General features: G+C 44.3%; 1 protein-coding gene across 1 annotated transcript in view; it reads left to right on the top strand.

Annotated features, from left to right (window-relative positions):
* Nucleotides 1–22,445, top strand: part of NCAPH2 (non-SMC condensin II complex subunit H2) — a 266,518-nt gene extending 244,073 nt beyond the window's left edge. Inside the window, exons 20-21 of the mRNA XM_086918830.1 lie at nt 2,992–3,141; nt 16,591–22,445. Of these exons, the coding sequence (XP_086774956.1) occupies nt 2,992–3,141; nt 16,591–16,731 (291 nt within the window). The 3' untranslated portion in view covers nt 16,732–22,445. The remainder of the gene's footprint in view (nt 1–2,991; nt 3,142–16,590) is intronic.
* The last annotated feature ends 1,960 nt before the right edge of the window (nt 22,446–24,405 follow it).

Genomic DNA, 24,405 nt, shown 5'->3' with positions numbered 1-24,405 from the left:
TCTTCCTCAGATATCAGTGGCACCTTGATCGCATCCTCCCAGAGATCATTTATGCCTTTTTGTTCTGGTGTGCCTATGTGGTCGGCAAACAATTTTCACAAGGCTTGAATTTCTTGTTGCTCCCTGTAGAGAACTGGGTTTTTGTTGCAGTTATCTCTCCCCCCTCCTTTTTGCCCCCTTTTTAGCTACTCAATGCTGATTTGCGACTCTGACAGTGCACTGAGGCTGGCTAACCAGACCTCTCTGCCAGTGCTCGTTCCCTAAAACAAGGTAAAGTATAATTGTGCTACACTGGGATGGGGACTTTTGTGCACCCTGTAAGTCCCTACTAAAAGGTGCTTCAGAAACCCAGGGCATGGGTACTAAAGAGGGTCGCCAAGGTCTGCAGCATACCTTATGCCACTATAAGGGACCCACATACAAATTCCACACAGTCTGCCATTGCAGGCTGCCTGAAACAGTGGAAACCATGAGTGAAAACACAACGTGACTCTCTCCTGTGTGTTATGCGAATGTCATTGCATCTAATATATGTAAGTCACCCCTACATCAGGCCTTGAGCCCTAAGGCAGAGTGCATTTTATTTTATGATATTTTATCTGCATGAGCAGATATGTCCATGTGGTGTCTAGTTCTGTTGCTAGATATTGTAAGAGAACAGGGAAAACATTTAATGGTATGAACTGTGCACTGGTCATAACGAATGCCCCAGCTACATAATGGCTTCACTGAAACATATAGTTTATTATCAAATACCTCGTATTAATAAACCCACACTGATTCCACCCAGAGGTTACCTTAGAGGTACCCCCTAAACCCTACCAGCCCTTGAGTGTGCTAGCTGACTGGTTCAGTCCAGGCTGCTGCCACAGATGAGTTTCTGACCCCCAGGGGTGAGGCCCTTCAATCTCAGGAGGTCAGGAGCAATGCCTGCTCTTGTGACAAGTGTTTTCACATACTCCCCCAGGAAAGGCTGGTAAATTAGCTTTCCAATGCAGGGGGCTTCAGAGAGCCGACAGCCTTAGAAATGTGAATCTGGCTTTTTCCACAGAAGCGGAAGGTCACCCTCTTTGTCCAGAGCCCTTTGGCATCTGGACAGGTAGGAAAAGTAGCTATGCAGGAGGCTTGTTGCACTGCCAGGCTGGGCACACCTCTAGGTCAGTTTGACGTAAACACGAATATAGAACTTCCACCATATTGTGTGTGGTGAAATAAGGAGTTCTGGGACAGGGTGATGACTACTCCCCACGGGAAGTGGTCTTCGTAGGGGTGTAGCGACCCCAAGGATAGGTTGCCCTTAACACCCCTAAATTAAATATTTATGGGACCCCCTAATACTAAACCTTCAGATTGCGATTCATTAAGAGAAGGAGTGGACAAAGAAGAGGCATGTCAAGCAACGACTGACTTGCCTCCAACCCTGCCAGCCTGGCTGCAAGAAACAACCGTGGAAGAAGCAGACTCATCCTGGCGCTGTGCAGTCTCCAAGTTAGCCGGAGGGCTGCCAGTGCTTAGCGAATTGCCTGAAGAAGCGCCCTTGGAGTAGAGGAGTTACAACCCTGCAGTCGCAGGCACCATAGACGCAAGGTGCGGTCCACCGAGTGGCGCTCCGTGGCCAGCCCGACACAGCAGCTGCCCACTAGGAGGATCATGTGCTCCTGAAGGTCAGGTCAGTTGCCCCACTGAGTGGAAGGACACCAGTGCCAACTGGCGCTGCACAGGACCAATACCTGGGTACCAGAACCCTTGCCACAGCCAAGGCTTGTTGTGTCCAGACTGGACACAAACGTCGAGGAAGACAAACCTGTACATCAAGGGACTTCAGGGACAGTGAGACCCACATCGTGAGTGGCCAAGTGTCCTGTTTGCCCCCTCCTGCAGAAAACAAAGAGGCGAGTCTGTGACCCCCGATGCCTAAAAGCACTCATGCATCTGTGCGCCCAAATTCAAGTAAGGTGATGGTGCCAACAGGGTCCCTAGACCCCCAAGAGCTAAGCCACACTTGGGTTTGCCCAAACTGGACAGCCTCTTTCTGCAAGCCCCTTCCAACCGCCAGAGACTACTGCAGCGGAATCTGACCCCTAAAGATCCCGACCCGTGCCCCACAACATAATGAGAATTAGACCAATTGCATCCTTGTGTGCCAGAGGATCTCAAGGGTGGATACCCCCCTGTGGCTTCCCCCTGACAGGTCCCCCAGTCCCAGCTTGCGCTTTTTGTAACCGAACTGTTCTCTCATTGAAGTGAATGGGACATCCAATGCCGTGACACACATCTGCACCCAGACGCCCCAGAGCCTCCTGAGGTGACCTGTCGGTGTGACCTTGGATCTTGCCCCATACTCACCTTAAGTCCAGAAGAACAGTCCCGTAAGTCGCTTACAAGTGCCTGAATGCAATACATGTTTTTCCTCCGTAGTATACCATTACTGAGCCAGAAAATGCACTAAGTGTCCACTTCTGAAAACTGTAAAAATTCTAAACTCGAAAAGTACATATCCAATTCCGATGGTCTTGGTATCTAAATTTATATAAAAGTACGTTATTTTTTATAAATGGGTGTTGGATTTCTTTATAGAGAGGGGTGTGTGTGTGTGTGTCTTTTTAAATGCCTAGCACAACCCTCTGATATGCCTAACTGCTCTTGCACACACTACTGCAAAAGTCAGCATTCGGAGTGTTGTTTGTGTCTCTGTAATTTCTTTGGGGTTTGCCTGGACTCTTTACCTGGTGCGTCTTTTTGGTCCACTATATACAGAGCCATCTTCTTACACTACGTACGGCTGATTTGCAATTCAAGCACAAGTACCTTCTCTGATGCTTTTTATGACTGATGTTCCTTATCGGAGCGCTTTCATGGCAGGCATGCCTCCTGTGAAAGATCTGCTGTGACTACTTTTGACACTGCACTATTAACAAGTGTTGCTGGATAAAACGCGGGTTTCCTGGTATCCCTTCTTATGTTGTATTTTTATTTCCTTGCGATACACAGGAAGAACGAGGGACGTTTGATATCCACGATTATGGGAACCGGCTGGTAGCCGGCTACAGCCAAGTTGGAGAGTGGCGTACATTTGCCAGTCTGATGGCAGGCAAGGAACCGTTCGAGGTGTGCCGGTACATGCTAGCATCCCTACAGCTGGTAAGATTGGTTTGTTATGGTGTCATACCTACAAATATATTCTGCTTTAGACATAGTGACATAAGTCCACCTGATGAGGTTCACTTCTAGGGGATCCTCATCAATAGTCATAAGTATTGAAAAGTCCCACCCTCATGCGGGGACTCAGAGTACTTCTTTAATATTATGTGTGTGTGTGTGTGTGTGTGTGTGTGTGTAGCAACTCTGTATGTAGTACTTTGCATTCATATATCTATCTCTGCCGCCTATAGAGAGGGTAAAAATGGCCAAATTACATTTCCTTCTCCTTTTAAAGTTACATAAACAATAAATTAATGTAATTTAATTTAAAAAAATGACTGACTTAGGAGGCCTCCCACCAACCTTTAACCTTTAGTAAAAGGAACGGGAATATGAGACATTGTTAACCAGTAGTCTGTCATCAAAGAATAACTCACAAAACTGGCACTGTGCCTTTAAAAACCTCACAGCACCCCCTGTATACCATCATGCCGCACAATTGACAGGTCAGTTTATTTTTCCGGCTCCTGTTGAAAAATCTTTATAAACAATTCCAAAATAATTTCACTTGATACTAGCAGTATCCAATACCTACAACCTCTTTTCTGACAGGAATTCTCTTTATTTTCTGTAAAAATATGCCTTCACTGTTAATTAACTGTTCTTCCTGTGGGAAGAAAGCAGCTCAGACTGATCCCCACTAAGTCTGTAGTGTCTGCCTGCCAGAGTCCCGCCTTCCTAACATTTACCCTCACTGCCAGAAGGTATCCAGGCGCACCCTTAAGGCAAGGAGAAGATCATGGACTTCAAAAGAGAGGATCAGCTGGATCATCACAATGCCTTGAGGAGCAACAGTCTTCCTCTCGTCCCAAAGATTCCCAAAGAGATAGATCGCGTGAGAAACATTAAAAACATGGTTCCGGTTGAAATTCGGAAGTATAATATAGAGAAAAATACCGGTATGTTCGCCCTCAATGTCTAAACACACCTGACGTTAGACGTGGAGAGTCGCATCGCCGGCAAGGAGATACCATTAGTCGATGTTGAGACACTCCTGCTGCAACGAGACAAACATCACCGGCCTGACAGTCATTGTCGGTGAAGTTTCATGGCATGACATTAAGGTAAAAATCACTGTTGATGCCCCTGCTGACGTCTGCAAGGCATCTGCTGACGTTGAACCTTGTGGAGAAAGCCCACTCTATGTTGAAAGAGAAGCATTCATCGACGTCGAGAGACAGACAGATACCTTCCCTTGTTGCGGAAAGGCCTCAAACCGCATCAGTTGAGGTCCAATGTGTCTCATTGGACTTAGTGGAATCTAGACCTCTATCTCCTACTAGATCCAAGGCACAGTTACCTGTAAATGTCTCACCAAGGTGGTTGGACAGTCTGAGGAAAAGACCTGTGCCTCTGACATCTGACTCGGTGTACTCACAAACATACTCTCCTTCAGGAGTCACCCCAAATATGCATCTCTGAAATCAACACCTTCTCCAAGGTTTTCTTCTGGCACACCATTGGTACCTCCTACGGTTCCTCCAAAAGTCACACCTTGTAGGAGTACGCAGCCAAAACCTCGTAGATCAAGAAGTCCTATCCGGAACCGGCATAGAGGGGACTGCTCTAGACTGAATTGCATTCTACATTTCCAACAGTACTAATGTCACGCATACACCACCTTTCTCGTCCAAACCGTGCTCCACAAAAGCAGGGATCCCTCAAAGCTCTATCATCTAATGCATGCTTTTGAACATCTACATGAAGTCATTACCAGTACTGATGGATCAATTTCACCTCATGTGCCATAACTGTGCACATGACGCACAAATACTCCTTCAACTGGAGTGCCCCAAATACATTGGAAACTCGCCAATTTTCAATTTTCTCAGAGCTGTGGATCAATGGATGACTTGGAGCCATCTCAAATTGAATGCTTTCAAAACAGAAATACTCACCTGTGGCAATTGGAAATATTATGGCCCGCTTACCGCCTGGCCTAATGAACTGGGACCACCACCTAAAGTATCGAAGGAAGTAAGAAACCTCAGAATGACCATGGACTCCAAGCTATCAATGAATGCCCAAGTGGAAAAACTAGCAAGGTCAAGCTTTGTTATTATAAAAACTCTGCGACAAATCTTCCCCCATTTGGGATTTCCATATAAGGTCCAAGCTACCGTCTCCCTTGTTCTGTCCAAACTCGATTAGGCCAATAGCCTCTACCACGGATTAGCTTCAACGACCATGGAAAGACTGCAACGGATTCAAAACTCGGCTGCCAGACTACTCTTGGATATCAAACCGCAAGGTCACTTCTTCCCTGCCTTGAAAGCCCTGCATTGGTTACCGGTTGCCAGAAGATCCACGTTCAAGCTGCTTTGTATCACCCACAAAGTGATACATGGAATGGGACAACTCTTCATCAGGAATAAAATAACCAAACCCATTCAACAAAGGAGCCTTCGCTCTAGAGTTGCACCTCGCCTCAAAATCCCAAGATACAAGGAAAAAACCCTGGGTGTCGCATCCTTCTCTGTTCAAGCAGCCAAATTATTGATCCGCTGACAGCCACCTTATCTTCAGAAAACTACTCAAGAATTGGCTCTTCGTACATAAGCACCATACTCAAACAGAAGTATACAGCATATTCCTCTGTATATAAGCATTAATTTGTACTATAGATATGTACCTATATATGTGTATTGCTTTGTATAAACATGTAGAATAATGGTTTTAAAAAAAATACATTTATAAGTACAACACTTGAAAAGAAGAGTTCATTTAATGCATATTTTATCTACATATACTTACTTCCATCATGCATCTATATAACTTCCATGTACTTGGATCTATATATTTATTACTTTTCTCTTAAACATGCATATTCAATGCACTACCCTATTTCTCGCCCTATACCTCTATTAATATCTGTAATCTACATGTACTTACTTCCTTTATGCATCTATATACTTTCCATGTACTCATAGATCTATATATTTATTACTTTCTTCTAATTTAGCATATCCAATGCACTACCCTATTTCTCACCCTATGCCTCTCTCAATATTTCTTCTACCTCAACTCTGACTCATCTCAAACCTCTTTCTACTACTCTTTCCAATGCACCACCCTATTCTCCCGCCATACCTCTATTAATGTATCCTCTACATCCACTCCCATTCATCCCAAACCCCATACCACTACTATGATTCCCAAAATAACCCTTTCTAGACTCTCCCCTACTCTACCCCTTCTTGCATTATCTGACACCCCTTTTACTATACCAATCCCCCAAAACAAGCCTTTCTAAACTCTTCCCTCCCCACTCCACATCCCTTTCTACTCATCCCAAGCCTTCTCCTACGCCCTCAAGAAAACAAAAATCTAAATCTTTCACTCTTCTATCCCTCCACTATCCTTTTCAATCAAAATAACAGACTAACATGTCCACTTTTCATACTTCATATTTCACTATACTAATTCCACTCTAATCCTTTATGCGTTCTAGAGTAGCGTGCTACTCGACCAAAAAGCGCTTCAACACCCAGTCAGGGTTAACAAGCGCTGTATAAATGAAAACCTTTTTCCCTCTTCTATCCCTCCGCTATCCTCCTCAATCCAAATAATTGACTAATATACACCACTCAAATTACTTTAATATCTCACTATACTAATTCACCACTAATCCTTTATGGGTTCTGGAGTAGCAAGCTACTCGCCAAAAAAAGCGCTTCAACACCCCATCAGGGGTAAGAAGCTCTATATAAAGGCAAACCTTTTTCCCTCTTCTCTATCCCTCCGCTATCCTTCTCATTCCAGATAACTAACTAACCTATCCGCCACTCAAATTACTTTCATATTTCACTATACTAATTCAACACTAATCCTTTATGCGTTCTGGAGTAGTGTGCTACTCGCTGAAAAAGTGCGTTGGCGCCTCACCAGGGGTAGTAGGAGGAATATAAATGCAATTACAATACAATGCAATACTGCATCATGAAGGCATAGAAGGAAATCACCTTCTTGGTCTACAACTTCATGTTCCTCAGTGCAAGATTATTCTCCTACGCTCTCAACTATACCCCCTGCAAGAGCGTCATCAGTGGATGATCTCTTGACTTTCAATGATGTTCTGATTTAGAGGTGTGACAAAACAGAATTTGGACATTCCGACCACTGCAACGACTTAACCTGTGATCTTCAAAACGTTGCATCATAGAACAGCCTCAAGACCTCTTTTGCCACTGGTGTCTTGAGTCTTAGAGCCTTCAATGCAGCTATGTTGAACACCAGACATCATTGCGATCCACCCTATCTCGGATCCACAAAAATAAAACACTGCTGAGCAGGACCCTCTGTTCCTAAAAGCGGATCCTCCTCCTGATTCCGTGAGTGTGGCAGCTGCCCAGAAGTCATACTCTGCAGCTTTGTCCTCTTCTTTGGTTACACCCGACAAAGACAGTAAGCAGATTGATGCTCCGGGTAAGATGGGTGGAACATCAGCATCCTATATGAAGGCTGCGAGTTCCTGGGCTTTGCTTGGGAGAAATGATAGATCCTTATGGGATTCTCTAGCTAGGTTCACAGAGAAACTGGCTAAGGAGGATAGGTAGGATTTTCAAGAAATACTCAATATGGGTCGCCTGCTGTTGAATTAAATTATTAGTGCAGCTGCGTTGGCCCTAGCGCGCATGGTTATGTACATGGCATCTGTGCAAGAAGATTAAATGGCTGGGTCTTACTGGATTGAAGCCAGAGGCACAATACCGAATCATGAACCTTCCATTCTCGGGTAACACCCTTTTTGGTACCCATGCAGATAAGGAAATGTCCAGAATGAAGACAGAATTGGATACTCTCAAAGCTGTTGGTCTGGAAAAGAATAAGGAATTCCGCAGAAGGTACAAACCTTATGACAGAAGATATGTCCAGCAGAGTGTTCAAACCCCTCACTGGCAAGAACATCAGCAGCAGTCAAGGTCACAATTCCATCTTCACCTGCCATCTAGTGGAAGAGGTTAACAGCAGCCTCCAGCCACAGGAAAGCCTCCTGCAAAACAATTAATCGTCACTTCCCCCTTCTCTGTTACCTACTTTGGTTGACTGAGGTATCGCCAATCACTTGGAAGAGTGGCAGTCGATCACAAAAGAAAGATGGGTCTGGAATATGGTACAGAATGGCTATTCTATCCGCTTCAGGTCCCCTCCTCCTACTGTTCCTCCAGCAAAAACATCCCGGTACCGGCTAGACAATGCAGTCAAAAGTCAACACTTGAATGCAAAAAGAAGCCATATAGGAGGTTCCATGTCATCAAGGGGAGTCTGGAATCTATTCCTTTTACTTTGTAGTAAAAAAGCTAGGACTGAAACAAGAGTTTAGACTCCTCTTAGAACTGAGAGTGCTTAACAAATACATACTACGCAAAAGGCTCAGAATACTGGCCCATCACCAAATCTATCCACAACTGCATCAAGGAGATTGTAGGTGTGCAATAGACCTTCGATTCATATTTCCACATTCCAATTTCCATAAAGCATCGCACATTTCTCTGTTTGAAAGTGGGATCTCGGCGCTAACGGTACAAAGTACTACCATTCGGCCCCAAATCAGCTCCAAAAACCTTTTAAAAAAGTATGGTCGTGGTGCAGCATTCTTAAGGAAACAGAAAATGTTTGTTTATCCTTACCTGGATGACTGGCTGATAAGGAGTTCCTCACTGTTGCATACAAAGGAATATTTTAACATCTGTGTTGAGAAACACACCAATCTGTATCTTTGTATCAATTGCTAAAAGTTTACAGAATGACCAGTACTGAAACTGCATGACCTGGGGACCACACTGGACACACAGTCTACAAGAGTGTATCCTCCGGAGGAGAGACTATCATCAACTACTCTAAAATGTCACTATATTCTTCAGGTTCACCATCCATCTGCAAGACAGATTGCGTCTCTACTGGGGTCAATGGCTTATTGCATCTTCATAGTACCTCGTGCAAGGATGCACAAGAGACCTTTGCAGCTTTGCCTGGCAGACCAGTGGAATCAACTCTCCAACTGCTGGGAAGACAAGCTGACATTATCACACGCTGCACACCAGCCTCACCCATGGGGGTCTCAGTGGAACAATCGGATGGTGGGAGTACCATTCCATCAGGACCCACCAAGTCCGACACTAATCACAGACTCCTCCTTCCAGGGATGGGCCGCTCACATGGGTTCCCTTCAAACCCAGGGTGTTTGATCTGATAAGGAAAAGACTTACCACATCAATATACTCGAATTGAGAACAGTCCACCTTGCTCTAAAATCTTTCTTTCCACCGATCACAACCAATTACATCCTTGTTCAGACCGACAACATGACACTTTTGCATTACCTGATAAAACAGGAAGGAACCCACTCTCCCCCTCTTGAGGCTCAGACTATTTGGAAATAGCTACTAGCCAGAAACTTGACGACAACAGCCATTCATCTGCCAGGCATTCAAAACATGCAAGCAGATTCTCTGTCGCCATTTCCAAGAAAATCTTGACTGGATTCTCAACGATGAGTTGTTACAAGACATTTTTCACAAATTGGGATATGCTCAAATAGAGCTGTTTGCAGGCGCAAACAGAAAATGCCATGACTGCACATCTAGATTCACTCAACCAAGGTCAAAGGGGATGGCCCTTTTTATAAGTTGGTCATGGATATCCACCACTGTTTTTAAAACTTGCCCAAGGCCCCCTCTATTAAAATACCACCTCAGGTAGGTGGCCTTGAGTTAATTTTTAGTCAGTTACACTTTCACTGCACAAACAAACCAGCTCCGCTGTAATCGGGCATCTGATAGAGATATCTAACTACATATTCCTTACCTCGGAATATCCCAGGTGTCAGGCTGGATCCGAAAGACTTTTGCTTGAGCAATACCCTTGCGCGCCGGTAGGTGGCGTTGATCGGCTTCGGATGATGAGGCCAGCATCGTCCACAAAGTGACATCCGCGCCAACTATCTTGGCGCCACCTTGGTGCTCTGACATCTGTTATTTAATTTCCGCCCCAGCTAGCGCAGATCTGTGAAGAGAGTTACCCTCTGTCACTTTTTGACAGGCTTTTTTCAATGTTTTTTCAACGATTTTTGATGTGTAGGTTTTTCCTCAATGTTGAAGACTTCTGGATTCAAACCATGTGGTGCCTGCCATCGCGTCATGTCGGTGACGGATCCACAATCAATTTGTCTTTGGAGTGCGACCATGACTCGGTCATGCTCCAACTACTGGGCCATGGCTCTGAAGGCTTTGAGGGAGCGGTCCCTCAAGCTGCTTGCGCCTAGCCTTAAACTCCACGCTGTCCGCTCCAGAGGTCTTGTTCCCGGTCGAGAAGAAGGTCCGGGCACTGCTTCAGGAGTCCGAAGTCCTCTTCCTCCCACTCGAAGTCGTCAAGTTGGTCAAATAAGAGGCATGAGAAACACAAGAAGTCGAAGCACACTTCAGCTTCTCCCAGTCTGTCAGCCAACGTGATGGAGGAGTCTTGACACACTACGCCTTGTTCTGCAGAACCTGCACCTGGGTCGGCACCGCAGTTCCCTGCCTTTACAGGAGCCGGAGCGACCTCGGCCCACCTTAAAGAATTCCATGACACCATGTGCCTCTTTTTTGGGTGACCTGACCTTCTCGGCGTGCCGTTGGGCCCTGGAGGCTCAGAGGGAGTTCCATCAGGTTCCGCGCAGGCAGCTCCGGCCCTGACTCTGATACCCCCAATTGATCTGGAGGTGGGTCTAGATCTGAGCTAGTCGTGCCCCTGTGACATTCATCGGTGCCAGCCCAGTGCCGAGACTCCTGACGCTACCGGCACCCCATTCTTATCCCCGACGACCCAGAGCTGGACCAGTGCTTATCGACACCGATTCTGGCGCCGATGGCACCCTTGGGTCCTTGGTTGATTGGTCAGCCTTATTTTGAGGGGCTAGAAATGGAGAAACTTTGGGAAGGGTCACTGGACCCTCTACACGACCAACATGACCATGAAATGGACTGGTATGAGGAATTCGGTGAGGCCAGTGGACTGGATCTCTGAGGGAACTGCACAGGATCTGCAGTGGTGGCTGACCAACCGTAATTGGGTCGGTGGGGGACCTCTCTGCCTTCCTCATCCAGATCATACAGTAGTGACCAATAAGTCACTCCTGCGATGGGGCGGCCATCTTGAAGAGATGGAGATCAAAGGACTCTGGTGGAATCCAGATTTCACATCAACAGGCTGTAACTCTGGGCAATTTGCTGACATTGAAGATTTTCTCCTTTCCATCAAGGGAAAGTTGGGTTAGGTGTTAACTGACAACACCACCCACATATTGTACTGCAACAAATAGGTCAAGGTGGGTTGCTGACCCTTGGACATGGCTGGCATAGCAGGACATAACCATGGTGGCTCAACCTGTCAGGTTCCCTGAATGCCAGGGTGGACTAACTCCGGCGCCGATGCCAAGCGGATCACATATGGCTTCTCCATCTGGAGGTGGCGTAAGGTCTCTTTAAAAACTGGGGAGAGCCTTGGTTAGATCTGTTTGCCTCCATTAAGAGCAACCAATGTCAGCAGTTTGGTGCACTGAAAATTCCAAGACGGCACTCACTCAGTGACGATTTTCGTCTGAGTGGAGCTCAGGGCTCCTGTACTCCTTTCTGCCAATACCACTCCTGTCCAGAGTGCTCAAGAAGATCAGGAGCGACTGGGCCAAACCTGTGTTGTGGTTCCCTTCTTTAGATGCAGCGGTGACTAACCTAGTGATTGATCTTCTATATTTTCCAGTAAATAGGATAGCTTTATGAACTATCAAGATATTAGACTCGCTGGAAACCAGGATTCTGTAGGAAAATGGACTGGTATTTGCAGTTAAATAAAGACCGCATAAAAGGATTAATCAGTTGAGTTTGCAGATTTCTAGTGTCCGTACAGATTATTCAACTGTGAGAAGTTAGCCTGGTATATGCAGTCCACTAATTAAAGTGGGCACCTTGGACCAGTCCAAATAACCCATATGGTGATTTAAGAGGTCAAAGATAGCCTTAGAAAGCCATACAAGTGGTAGCTGTGGAGAGCAGCCTTCAGGCTTAGTCTTGAAGGAATGTTAAGCCGCTTGTTTTACCAGAATGCAAGCTTATAGTATTGGTTAAATGAAAGGAGAACCACAAAGTAGTTATAAAATATGTATTTATTAATATAATACTATCTAGTATGACACAATATCCCCTACACGGAGATAGTCAAAGAGCTCACAATACTTAAGCACAGAAATAACAGTAAATAGCACTAATGCACAGTGGGCCACGGGGGAGAGCAAACCATATACCAAGAAAGTGGTATAAGAACCATGACTCAAGTGAAGACCGTGTTGAGAGGACGTAGAATCGCTGGGACGTCAAGGAACCACCCAAGGTGAGTAATTAGGGACCCCATGGAGGACGGGTGCAGTGTGGGAACACAACCGCATGCTCCGTACAATTCTATGGGAAAGTTGCGGCTGAAGTTTGAGTTTAAGGATTCTTCCCAGTGGACTTCGAAGAAACCCAGTGGAAGATAGGAGGTTGGAGAGCCACCCCACCCGTGGATACTGAGGTACCCAAGTTACCTATCCCAGTTCATAGGTCTGAAGTGGTGTCAGAAACCGCTGTTGAACCCAATTGAGGAGTTCGAAGAAGAGCCGCTGCTGAAAGGAAGAAAAGTGTCAGTTGGAATCCAAAGGTGGGTTCTTGTCAAAGAGTACCTGAAAGCATTGGGGACAGAGTCTGGGTCACTCAGGAGTGCCCAGGGGTTTCGGTAGACAAATGCCCACCGATTTCAGGTGCGTTGATGGAGTTCTTGACTATGCAGCTACAGGGACCAGGGGACGCCGAGGACGATCAGGAGCCGGATACGAGCTGTCCCACAAAGAATGTCGAGTACAGAGGAGTTGTGTCTGGCGGGAGCACCCACAAGCCTTGACAATGCAGATGGTCAAAGATGTGTACGGTTCGGACCAGCAAGGTCCAGGAGACTCACCACAGCAAGGGGTGTCGGGGCAGGCCTGGAGTATCCAGGGGATCCCAAGAAAAGAAAAGTTGAGCCTCAAGTGTACCCACAGGATGGAGGCACAGGAGTCGCAAGAGGACCTCGAGCTATTTCACCAAACAGCCCGCGGAGCACTTAGTGCGAGAAGGCCAAAGCTCTTAGTAGGAAATGGTGCCAGAGCCCAATGCACTTGTTCGGGAAACTAACAAGCATATGCACTTGCAAATGTACGCTGTGCATAGGAGTTTGGTTATTGTTGCCCTCACGAGGGATTCTGACATCAAACTTGGTGAGAGTGCAGCTCGGAACTCGAGGGACGTAGAAACCCACCTGCTGTGTTGCTGAAGCATTCGGAGTCCGTAGGAACTCTAGGTCGGCAGACCGGACAGCAGTGTAGCGGTGCCTGCAAATGCAGGGGACTGACTCCTTCACTCTAAGGGAGATATCTTCTGTTGTCCTTAATGCTCCACAGGTCCTGTATGGTGCACGGGCACAGACTATGCTTCAGACTGAGAGGGAGATGAAGTCGGGCCTAAACGAAGTACAGAGTGTCCGGACGGTTGAAGTGCAGTGGTTTCTGGTTCAGAATCTTGTCCATGTCGAATCTAAGGTCCTACAGCCAGGTAACCCCTTATATACCCACGGAAGGGAGTTGGCAAGATTCAGGAGACCCTCCCAGGGGACGGCCTGGACAGTGGGGAGGTTACTCCCATGTCCTTATCCAGTTTTGCGCCAGAGTGAGAGCCGACGGCTCCCAGGACTGGTTTGAACTGGACTATACACACAGACACCAAATGTGCCCCTCATGCAGACTTTCAGTCGCTTGCAAGCGCATCCACCCAGCCCTAATGCACTAAATCCTGTCTCGGAGGTGGTCACACCTCCCTGTGACAGGAGGCCTATTTTTCTGCCATCCCCTGCTCGAGTTTGGCTTAGCAACAGGAGTGCAGTAATATCTCTCTGGTTCGCAGTAAACCATTATGTGCTCCCTGGGACTAGAAGGCTGGTACCGGGAACAGCAGGGACCCCTCGAAGCTCATTTCTGAGGGGTGGAATCATACCTCCCACACCGGTTACCGGGGTGGGGGTAGGATTCCAACATGTTTGACACCAAACACGACAGGGTTAGTTTCAGCTGTTGTAGAGTTGGTCAATATGCAATGCTATATGTCGTAAATGGCTGCCTCACTGAAAACCCGGGAAAAAGGACTCCGTAGGCTGCAGGGGTGTTCTGCTCGTGCAGTGGCACCCTCTCCCTTAGAACAAAGCACCTTGCCCTTCAGGATTGTAAAGGCCTGCTAGAGGGGTGACCTATAGGCTGTAAGTGCAGTGACCGTTATATATAGTAAATCTTTATCATAAGTAAGTGGTGCATGCACCATCTTACACAGGCTGCAATGGTAGGCCTGTAGTTTCATTTTGCAAGGCCTCTCATGGGTGGCATAATACATGCTTCAGCCCATGGCAGACCTATGGGGTACCTAATCCCTGGGTACATTGGTACCACATACTAGGGACTGAGAAGCGTACCCCGGTATCCAATCTGGAGTGTACCTAAGTACATATCATAAAAGTTTAGGGAGGAAGCAGATAGACTGGGGTCTTGATTAGCAGGATCAGAGTCAGACTACTCAAAAACCGTATCACATTTAGCAAAACGTGGGGGAAACCATAAGAAGTAGATCTTACTTTCCTACAAGCAAATATTACTTATAAGTGTTGTGAGGATTTATTTATAGATAGATCGATAATGTGCACACTCTTGGAGGCTCAATCGCCAGTATTATTCTGTGTTGAGGATCTCAATAGGCAGGCCAGGTTTAACAAAACAAATGGCCTTTCACTTTATTCCTTGCCTGCCCTTCCCGAAACACTGAAGAGTAAATACTATTTGCATGTATTAAGAGAAAGCTTCTATGCATCCTGCTGGCAGTCTCGCCTGTCAGTTCCATTCATAGATGTGAAATTAACCTTTCTTACCTTAGTCTTAAACATCTAAATTATTCTGAAATTAATAATCATCGATTAAAATGCTACACCCATCGGTCATTACTGGCACATTATTTTCACATCTGCTTTGGTGTGTAAATCTTGTACTATAAATACATTTCCTAATTCTTGTTTCAAACACATATATTGAGTTAAACATTTTGTTATATCCTCTACCCCTGGAGTGGTGAGGAGTCGGCAGCACCATCAAACATTGCCTGAACAACACAGACAAGTGTGTGTTCTCTCTCCATATACTTGATGCGTCTCACTAACATTTGATTTATCATAGAATTTGTTTTTTTTTAACATCATGGTGGCCCTGATTTTGAGTTGGTTGGTGTTTTCTGACCCCTGTGGAAACCCCTCTTTGTGCAGGGGTTTGATATTCCTTGTTGAGTGGCATTCATTGCACCGGCCGGCATTAACTACACACTGTTGCTGTGCCCCATAAGATATTGTTTGGTTTGGCAGGATCGGTGGGACATTTCATTTTTAGGTGGTGCAAATTTCTCCACTTTTTGTGTATATCTGTATGGCTTTCATTCTGTACAATTATTTTCGTTATCCAATCTTTTTCACTAATATTAGTTTTAGCTCCATTGCCCCACCGCATAGTCCAGGTGAACATATTGTATTGTATAACATTGTCATCATGTTAACTGTTCATATAGCGTCTCCTAGAAATTGCTGTTAACATATTGTTTGGGATTGCATCTCAGGCTGTAAAGTTGCTTGTCTTGTCTTCTTTGCCCATCATAATTTTATGTGTGGAACATTCTCCTTATGCAAATTATAGTACTTCTTTTATGGAATACAGAACTCACTAATAATCAGTTATTAACTGGTATCTGTGTTTGTGTTCTGGGTATCTATCTTCATGTGAGTTTCTTGCGAAAAGTCTTGTCTGCTGGGTGTCGTTACCTTAACCGCTTCCGCGTTTTCCCGCTGTGCGCTCAATTTTTTAAAATCCCGCGTTACGTGACAAAGCCAGCTCGTCATGCGCGTAGCGCTGGTAACGCCCATGACGTGCTGGCTTTGTCATCCGCGCGGAAGGGGTTAAGCAAACCAAGTGCTCAAAAGAAGTACTTGGCTGTTCAGTGTGAGTGCAATGGTATTATGGTCCAATGGGATTGGTGGTATTGCACACTAACTGTAAAAATCGGTGGCCAGTAATCCCAGACTGATTTCCAGTCGAGAAAATGTTCTCACAAATCTGGGTTTGGTTTTTGTGTGTGAAGCTACTTTATGGTAGTTAGGCGAGACCAATGGCCACTCCCCTGATCAGTCTGTTAATAAGTATCTGTTTTGCTGGGCACTTGATGAGATCGGAAGTACTAGAAGTGCTGTAACATGTGCCAGGATACATGGTGGTGGGAGTAAAAGGAAGGCAATGTCTAACAGTTCCATTTACCATTTCAGGCCAACGATTACACCGTTGAGATAGCCCAGAAACCAGGATTACATGAAGCTGTGGATACAATGGCCCTCCGACTCTTGAGCCAACAGCGGGCCCACGAAAGATTCAAGACCTACACAGCACCTTCCATTTCAGATCACTGACAAAGACTGCGTTGCATACCCTCAAGACATACAAACATCCCTGATAGCACAAAGTGCTAAGCTAAGGTCTCCTTCATGATGGAGGTGATGGTGGCCCAATCCTGTACATATACGGCTACTTTTTTAAGTTTTCTACAAATTGTATAGAATTTTCTTTCCCTGCCCTTTCTATGACATCAACCCAGTTCTTTGTTTAAAAAAGAGGTATAATTGTATAATAAGAGAATACTTTTTTCTTTTTGAGATCTTCTCTTCGCTTTTAAAGACCAGTGGAAAGACTTGTCCATATTTTAGCAGCCCTCACTTTTAATAATGCTTTGGATTCGAATGTTCCTCGATCTATAAATTGTTTCATCTGCTGGGCAGCTGTTTTCTGCTCTCTTCATAGCGAGACGTTGTCTGGCCTCAGGAGATTAAACGTAATGGACACAGCAGAGGTCCAATTGGGGTTCTACTGTGGTTTCTGACAAACATATGAACTATGTGCATGAATATCAAACCGCTTTCCAGGATGCTTTCTACAGCTGGGCACACCCTTAGCTACATTAAATGAAATACCATATTTAATAGAGCGCACAGCTACTCAAACTAGTGTACGGGCGCATAGACAATGGAGGGAGAAAGAATGGAAGGAACCAGTTATTGATTAAAGAGCCACGTGTTAAGATTTTTTCTAAATGAAAGTAGGTCACTGTTTAGCCTCAAAGACTCCTGAAGACTATTCCACAGTTTCGCGCCCAGGAAGCTAATAGATCTACTTCCAGTGTGGACAACGCGTATTTTGGGCACAATGGCCAGGTTCGCATCGGAAGAGCATAGGGGTCTAGATGTAGAGTAATGGTTCACTCGTTTGATTAAGTAGCCAGCTCCACCCTGTGGGAATTATTTAATGAAGATGGTCATAGCTTTAAAGTTTATTCGTTCTTTTATGCAGATTGACACTGAGTCAATCTTCTCACTCTTTGTGCATTTAAAATATGTGATTGGTCAAAAGAGGCCAAGAACATGTAGCGTTGACTTTCTAGCTGTTCTGAATTCGAGATCTTCTGTTATGGTGTTGAAGTTGCCCTTTTCATGGTGTACTTCATTTGTGCAGGTCACAACAGCAAATTGTGCTGGGGCAGAGAGCAGTAATACAGAATGGGATGGGCATCACGCTGCATACAAATGATTATGCAGTAAACAGAGTCATACCTTGAGTGCTCGAGTGAGTGGTAAGTCAGCAGAACAGGAGTACAGTGAGGAATTGTGCAGAATGAAAAGAGTATTCATCCTGATTACAAAGTAATTCAACTCGATGAGGGTAGAGATGAAGGGGGCGGAGTGATCACAAAGATTTTCACTGCGAACAATAAGATCACTCCTCAGACATAGATGGATTGTATAGACTGGAGAGAATAGCTTGTTACAAGTGTGCACTGTAGACAAGTTAATTCCCCAAAGACAGAGTCATTTGGCAGACTGAATGGGATCATCTCTTGGGAACAGAATGATTTATCAAAAGAGGTAGAGAGTAATTGGTGGAAAAAGCAGGGTGATCCCTCGCTGAAAATGATTTACAGAATTATTGATTCCTCTGTGAGAGAAGGTATTTAACTCAAGTGACCAAGTCACCCTAAGGGCCTCAATATCTTCATAATCAAACGCCTCAGGCAGGTTTGGGAAGGCACCTTTTGGTAAGGCAGATGGTTAGAAGTCTCATAAGCTGCTCTGGCAATGGCCAATACCTGTGTGCCAGGTTGGTACTGAGCAGCATTATCAGTCTTTTCACCACCTGTTGAAAAGAGCAGTCTTTACCTCAGTACCAGAAAAATGAGCGTTTGATAGCACAGTCCCATGACGAAGTTAAGAAGTATGGTAAATAAAAGTAACAAATTGACATTTGTAGTGGTCAGAGAAACACCAACAGATATGGTATGAACCTTGAAACTCTGGTCTGGTCTAGTCAAGAAAGATGAGGATGACTCATGGGCACGTCACAAGGAACTGCTTTTGTATAATCTTGTTAGCAATAGCAGATCCTAGGTTGAAACCCCTAATGGGTCATTTAGTGGATCGAGGAAAGCTTTCTTCATCTGCAATTATACTGAATTGCACAGAACAATACATTTTCTCAAATTGAGCTATAAGAACAGAAATGTCATCTTGGTTACAGTGAGCATTTTATATATTCGGTTGTTTGCCTACTATTCCCTAGCCATGCAGGTTAGCATTTGCTTTAACAAATATGATCTTGGTGTCTCCTTTGCCAAAGGGCATACTAGTTAGTCCTTATTCTTTCAACCCTCCATCCCTTTCAACCCTCCATCCATGGTGCCGCACCTTTTGAATGAATACTTTTATTGGTGCACATCAGATGTTCATCCATCTCTTGGTGAATTCCAGCATTCCCTTCCACCTGATCATATGTATCTACAGTACTATGAAATAAGTCTCTACTCTTGTCTCCAAGGGATGTCGTCCACCCTCTACGTCCTGTGAATGCAGTGCTTAGCTGACATGAGATGAAAGTTTCCCAGGTCCCTTTTTGCTTGACTATCACTGACCATAAAAGACATGGATTACCACGGCTTGGTCCCTCCCACCCCAAAATTGGCATACAGGGATGAGATTTCTAGCTGCACTCCCCAGGTCTTAAGAATGTGTCCTTAGAGAATACATGTCGTGGACTCAAGTCCCCAGGAAGTCTCATGTGGCAGTTCCCCTCCATCTCAGAGATGCCCTGCAGCACTGCACATTGTGGGCTGCTGTCGTCAGGAGTGCATCACCTGCTCACGTCACTAGCTGTTCTACAAACCAGAGACCACAAGCTTTTCAGTTCCTGAGAAAGACCTTTCCCTAATATGTGCATTACCTCTCTGAAACACAAGCAGAACCTATTTGAGCAAGGCAGGAGCAGAGTGTGGTATTGCATAGTCCTTCTGGCTCGCGCATTTCCCCTAAGAGTGCAATCAGCATTTATATGAGAAACCTAGCAGAAAAGTGTTGTTAATAATTTGTAGTTGTTGATTTTGGGCCGTTTTTCTCTTCTAAAAGCATAATCTATATTCCCAAGTGTACATATTTTATGGAATAATTGTCCTGGTCTTGGCCAGAGGATGGAGCGTTTTCAGCTCTGCAACTAGTGGTTTTGATAATGCTATTCTGTGGATGTGTGCGACTGCATCAGTGTGTGCATCCAGGGTGTGCTCCCCAACTACCCTGTAATGTTGGTGGATAAAATGCCTATCTAGTGCTTTAGCTATATTAACATATGTAAGGCATGTCTTCTTCAGATCATGTAAGTGGGCTTTTTTTAATTGTTATTTCTGGATATTGTTCTTTATTGCCACATTGCTATTTATCATAATAAATACTCTATGGTGCTCCTTTCCCAGTATATTGAGGACATGCCCCCTCATCCGGCATTGTTTTATCCTTTGTGTCACTGCTCAAGTTATGTCCTGTTATGTTGGCTACATCACCTGCGCAACAGTTTTTTGCATCCTATACAAATGTACATTTTGCTGTCCCCTGCAGTTCCGCCATATTTAATTAATCTATTCTAGAAGAAAGCTACCTGTTGCATTATGTGGTCACCTAGTAATGGGACATGCACGATACACATTGAATCATCTCTGGGTGGCTAAAAGTGACACCGAGACTCAAGAGGTGAGCTTAGAAAATAAATCGGAGCTTGGTAGACAACAAAGGAAAATAATTATGTGCTAAACATTATCTACTGACATGCTCAAAATGCACCTACCAAAGCAACTTCAAAGACCAAATAATAAATGTACTATAAAATAATATAGTATCTACTATCAGAAATATTCTTATCATACTAAAAAGCAATGAGACCAAATTAAGTCTCATAACAACTTAATAAACTATGAGTGTGATCTCTTTCTTTCCAAGTGATAGTGCTGCCAAGAATTGTTGCCAGTGATTGTAAATGTTGTCCATGCTTTCTTTAGAAGCGGTTAAATCCCTGACTTGCATATGCAGGTATAGATTACTCCATCATTAGGCCTCATGTGTAATAACTTTCAGCAAATTTCCAAAATAGTGTTGCTACTGAAATTAATGGCGAAGACTGCCAACGACCCCCACCCACCCTGTATCCGTTCTTGGGGTGATATGTTTTTTGGAAGATTGGCATTCGAAAAAAAGGCCAAAACGGGGTTACTGACACGCCTTTATTTATATAAGGTAATCTGCAACGCCCTAGACTTGTTTAATTTATCTGTAGTATTAGTAGTCATGACCACTCGCGTTTACTCTCTCTGATCAGGGTAGTGGCGTAGTGTTAAATCTGACTATAGTTCGGTTTTGTTCCATTTTTTAGTTACAGGGTATTGTGAGTGGAATAAGTTAGCTGATCTGACTCGTATGAAATGCAGTGTTGCATATTGTCTCTAGTTTTTAGATGTGTATATGCACATAATCTGTTGTGTAACCTCACAACTTTGCGAAATAGAGCCTGGTTGTTTTTAGGCTTGCCAGTAGCTTGGGGTTTGGCCATCGTCAAAATCCAGACATTTTTGCAGCAATCGAAACGTGGATAATAAATATCGAAATTATAAGATACTTATGATAGAATCTATTGGTAAACTTGAAAAAGAAAACAGTGTGTTTAAAGGCAGATTCTCATTGCTGCTAAAAAAAATATCTGCATAAGGCATTTTTCCATACTTTCTTATGTTAAGAAATTGTCATTGCATTGCTCCTGCGGCTTTGTCCAGTTATTACAGTAAATGCCAGTGTTACATATGACTGATATTAGCTGAGAAGCATAAAGCCATAATTGTCACAGCTGTTATTGGATCAGCAATTGACTGCCACAGTGTTCTGTGGGCCCTGTAATAGAAAAGAATATTTGAAAGCTTTAAATTCTACAGCTATCAAAACCGTAATAATGAACCTCACCATGACTCGGAGTCATGGTGATTATTACACTTAATCCAAGTCAATGAGACTTTAAGGTTTCAGACCCTTGCAAATACTCCTAAAACTGTGCATGGTAAATCTCCAGGTTAATTCAAGCAGGTGTTGGAGCCCAATCCTCCAGCCAGAAGTCTTAAGAATGAACCAGAAAAACCTACCAGTTAATGATCCGGAAGATATTTTGTGTTTCTTGCAGCCAAATGCTCGAATGAACAAATAAGAGCTCAGCAAAATCTGCCAAATTCAGTCTCTGAATCAGAATACTCGGATTCTGATGTATCCGCTCATTGTGTCTTATGAGCATTCAGGTGCCATTTGTGGGTTTCTAGCACTGGATCAAAATTCTATGATAAGGAATCTAGGGAGTGTTGACATACAGTAGCAGTTAAATTAAATGTTAATTTGTGTAAATACCAGAATTATTTAATAATGGCAGAAATTAATGATGCCTAATGATGTTGCTAGTCCGAAATTAGGTTGTGCTGTTCAGGTGAACCCATTACATCCCAAGCAAACCTGGTTAGTGCAAACGAGAAGAGACCTTTCAGGGAGCTTCCAGAAAGTAATGTGCAGTTGTTCATTCTAGAGTTCATATTATCTTTTTTTGTAGGCAGTGATGTACTACTCAGATGTTGTTATGCTTCCCAGAGTCAATTTAGATGACTGCCATCAATAATGATATAGGCTACGGCTGACATATTTCACATTTTTACCAACATTACCATGGAGCATTTTTTAGGGATCTGCAATGCTTGCAGAAAAGCCAATAAAAATACTTGGCATAAACAGTATTCTGTGTTGAATTCTATTTTCTATAAACTGAATTTTATTGATTTTTGAAGCAATCAACAATCCACAATATTTCCTCAGGTGCCAGGACTGTATGATAGCCTCGATTGTACACCACCACATTCCATCGGGCATATACTTCAAAACATTCCACAATACTTCATACATCCACTTCCCCCATACCTTTGCATGCTTTTGGGGTGTATACAGCCTTCCCTTGCTTCGCGCTCCAATCCATTGCCTGCTTCCAGGGAGCTATCAAAGAAGGGGAGTCCAACCTTCAACATATAGCGATATCTGTCTTTGCCAGTGCCACCCAAATCCACACCATCTAATCACCACTGGCATCACACACACGTCCTCCGGGACTCCCAATAGCCTGCCATGGACCCAACACACCACTCACATCAACAAACCGCTGCTATTCAAGGGCTCATCATATTCTTACTCCTAATTGATTTAAAACACCAATCACACCGCCAGTCAGCCATTCATCCGCTGCCTTCTTATAAAAACCCTTCTTGCAAAACACATACTACCAGCTGCCATTGGATTAGTGCCTTGAATATCTGCTTCTACAGTCATATGCTTAATATGGAAGCAAAGCTAGGTTGTGATTTGACTTCCCGTTCATATCCAACTCACCCGCAGTCTAATACTGCGAGGGTGCTAGGTGCACCTTTAGTAAAGCCTCAATGTGGAAGCCTGATTAGCTCACAGAGACTTTTCTTTCATATGCATTAAGCACACTAAATCCAACTCCTTCTAGTGGGCAGAAGTAAGTTGGGAGGGTGTCTGAGGATGCATTTCTAGCCCATTACTCAGTGTCAGCAAGTCTAAATTTGAAAATGAGGATAAACATTCTGGGGCAGACTATACTAACGGCCTGATTTTAGCGGATTGGGTTACTCCATACCAAACGTGACCGATATTCCCCTGCTGAATATAACTGCATTAAATCCTATGCTGCGTGTTTTTCGGAGGGTGGGATATTGGGCATGTTTATGATGGAGTATCCCATCTGCCAAAATCTAAATCGGGTACTAAATTCCCTAAAGGGCCCTTCTGAAAAAGAATCCGGACCTTAGGGCTCAAATCTGATTTAGAAATAAAGAGTCTTGGATAAGAGTTCTTCTTTCAAAATTAGATGGACTCCTTTCCAAGACTCCACACATAATGGCCCATGAAAGGTAATGTATCCATGACCAGTCAAGTCATTTGGGCAATAGTAACTTCTCATTTATGTGCTCCACAGTCAGTTTCCCAGATCTTCACTTTTATGTGGTACAAAGGGAAGCATTGTGGCAAACACAGGCCAGGGTGAGATGGGCACTGGGGACAATAATATCTACTCTTTTGCATCTGTCCTTGCTGAGCACAAACTCTGCATCCCGATATTGGTGACTCTCTTGCTCTGCTGCAGGGATTCAGTTAGCAAAGTGACAATCCTGCAGCATTGAAATGTCCTTTACAACAGAAGAATTAGAGGCTACTGCTTCTGCAGCAGTAACGCTTTCAGTAACAGACAACTGAAAGTCAAGGAAGGACCACAGTCTTACGATAGACAATATGCACATTCTATGTTGCCAACCAAATCTGGTGAATAGCTAATTTCTTATATCATGTGTGAGTTTTACGATTCACATTATATGGTGGAAGAACTTGGTTGTCTTTAATCCACTCCACCCACATATTGTTTTAATCCGGTATATAGGTGGAGTTCTGCCATGTCCGCAAACTGTGACAGGAAAGTTGCTTTCATTGTGAACTGTAGTAAGCACATACACTTCCCAACTGTCATGGAACTTAACAGCGAGCAGTTTGTCGCAACACACGGATCTGCCCTCTTTGGAGCTTCTTGCAAACAAGCTCCTGAGGAAATTCTTTGAGATGCTTTCTAATAGTACTGCAAGTCACAGTGCCAGTTTGTACAGTTCACTAAACAACTGGACTCCTGTG

Source organism: Lissotriton vulgaris, chromosome 1_1, assembly GCF_964263255.1.
Source record: "Lissotriton vulgaris chromosome 1_1, aLisVul1.2, whole genome shotgun sequence".
Classification (NCBI taxonomy): Eukaryota; Metazoa; Chordata; class Amphibia; order Caudata; family Salamandridae; genus Lissotriton; species Lissotriton vulgaris.
The sequence above is the reverse complement of the archived record's forward strand: the minus strand, read 5'-3'. Positions and strand labels throughout refer to the sequence as shown.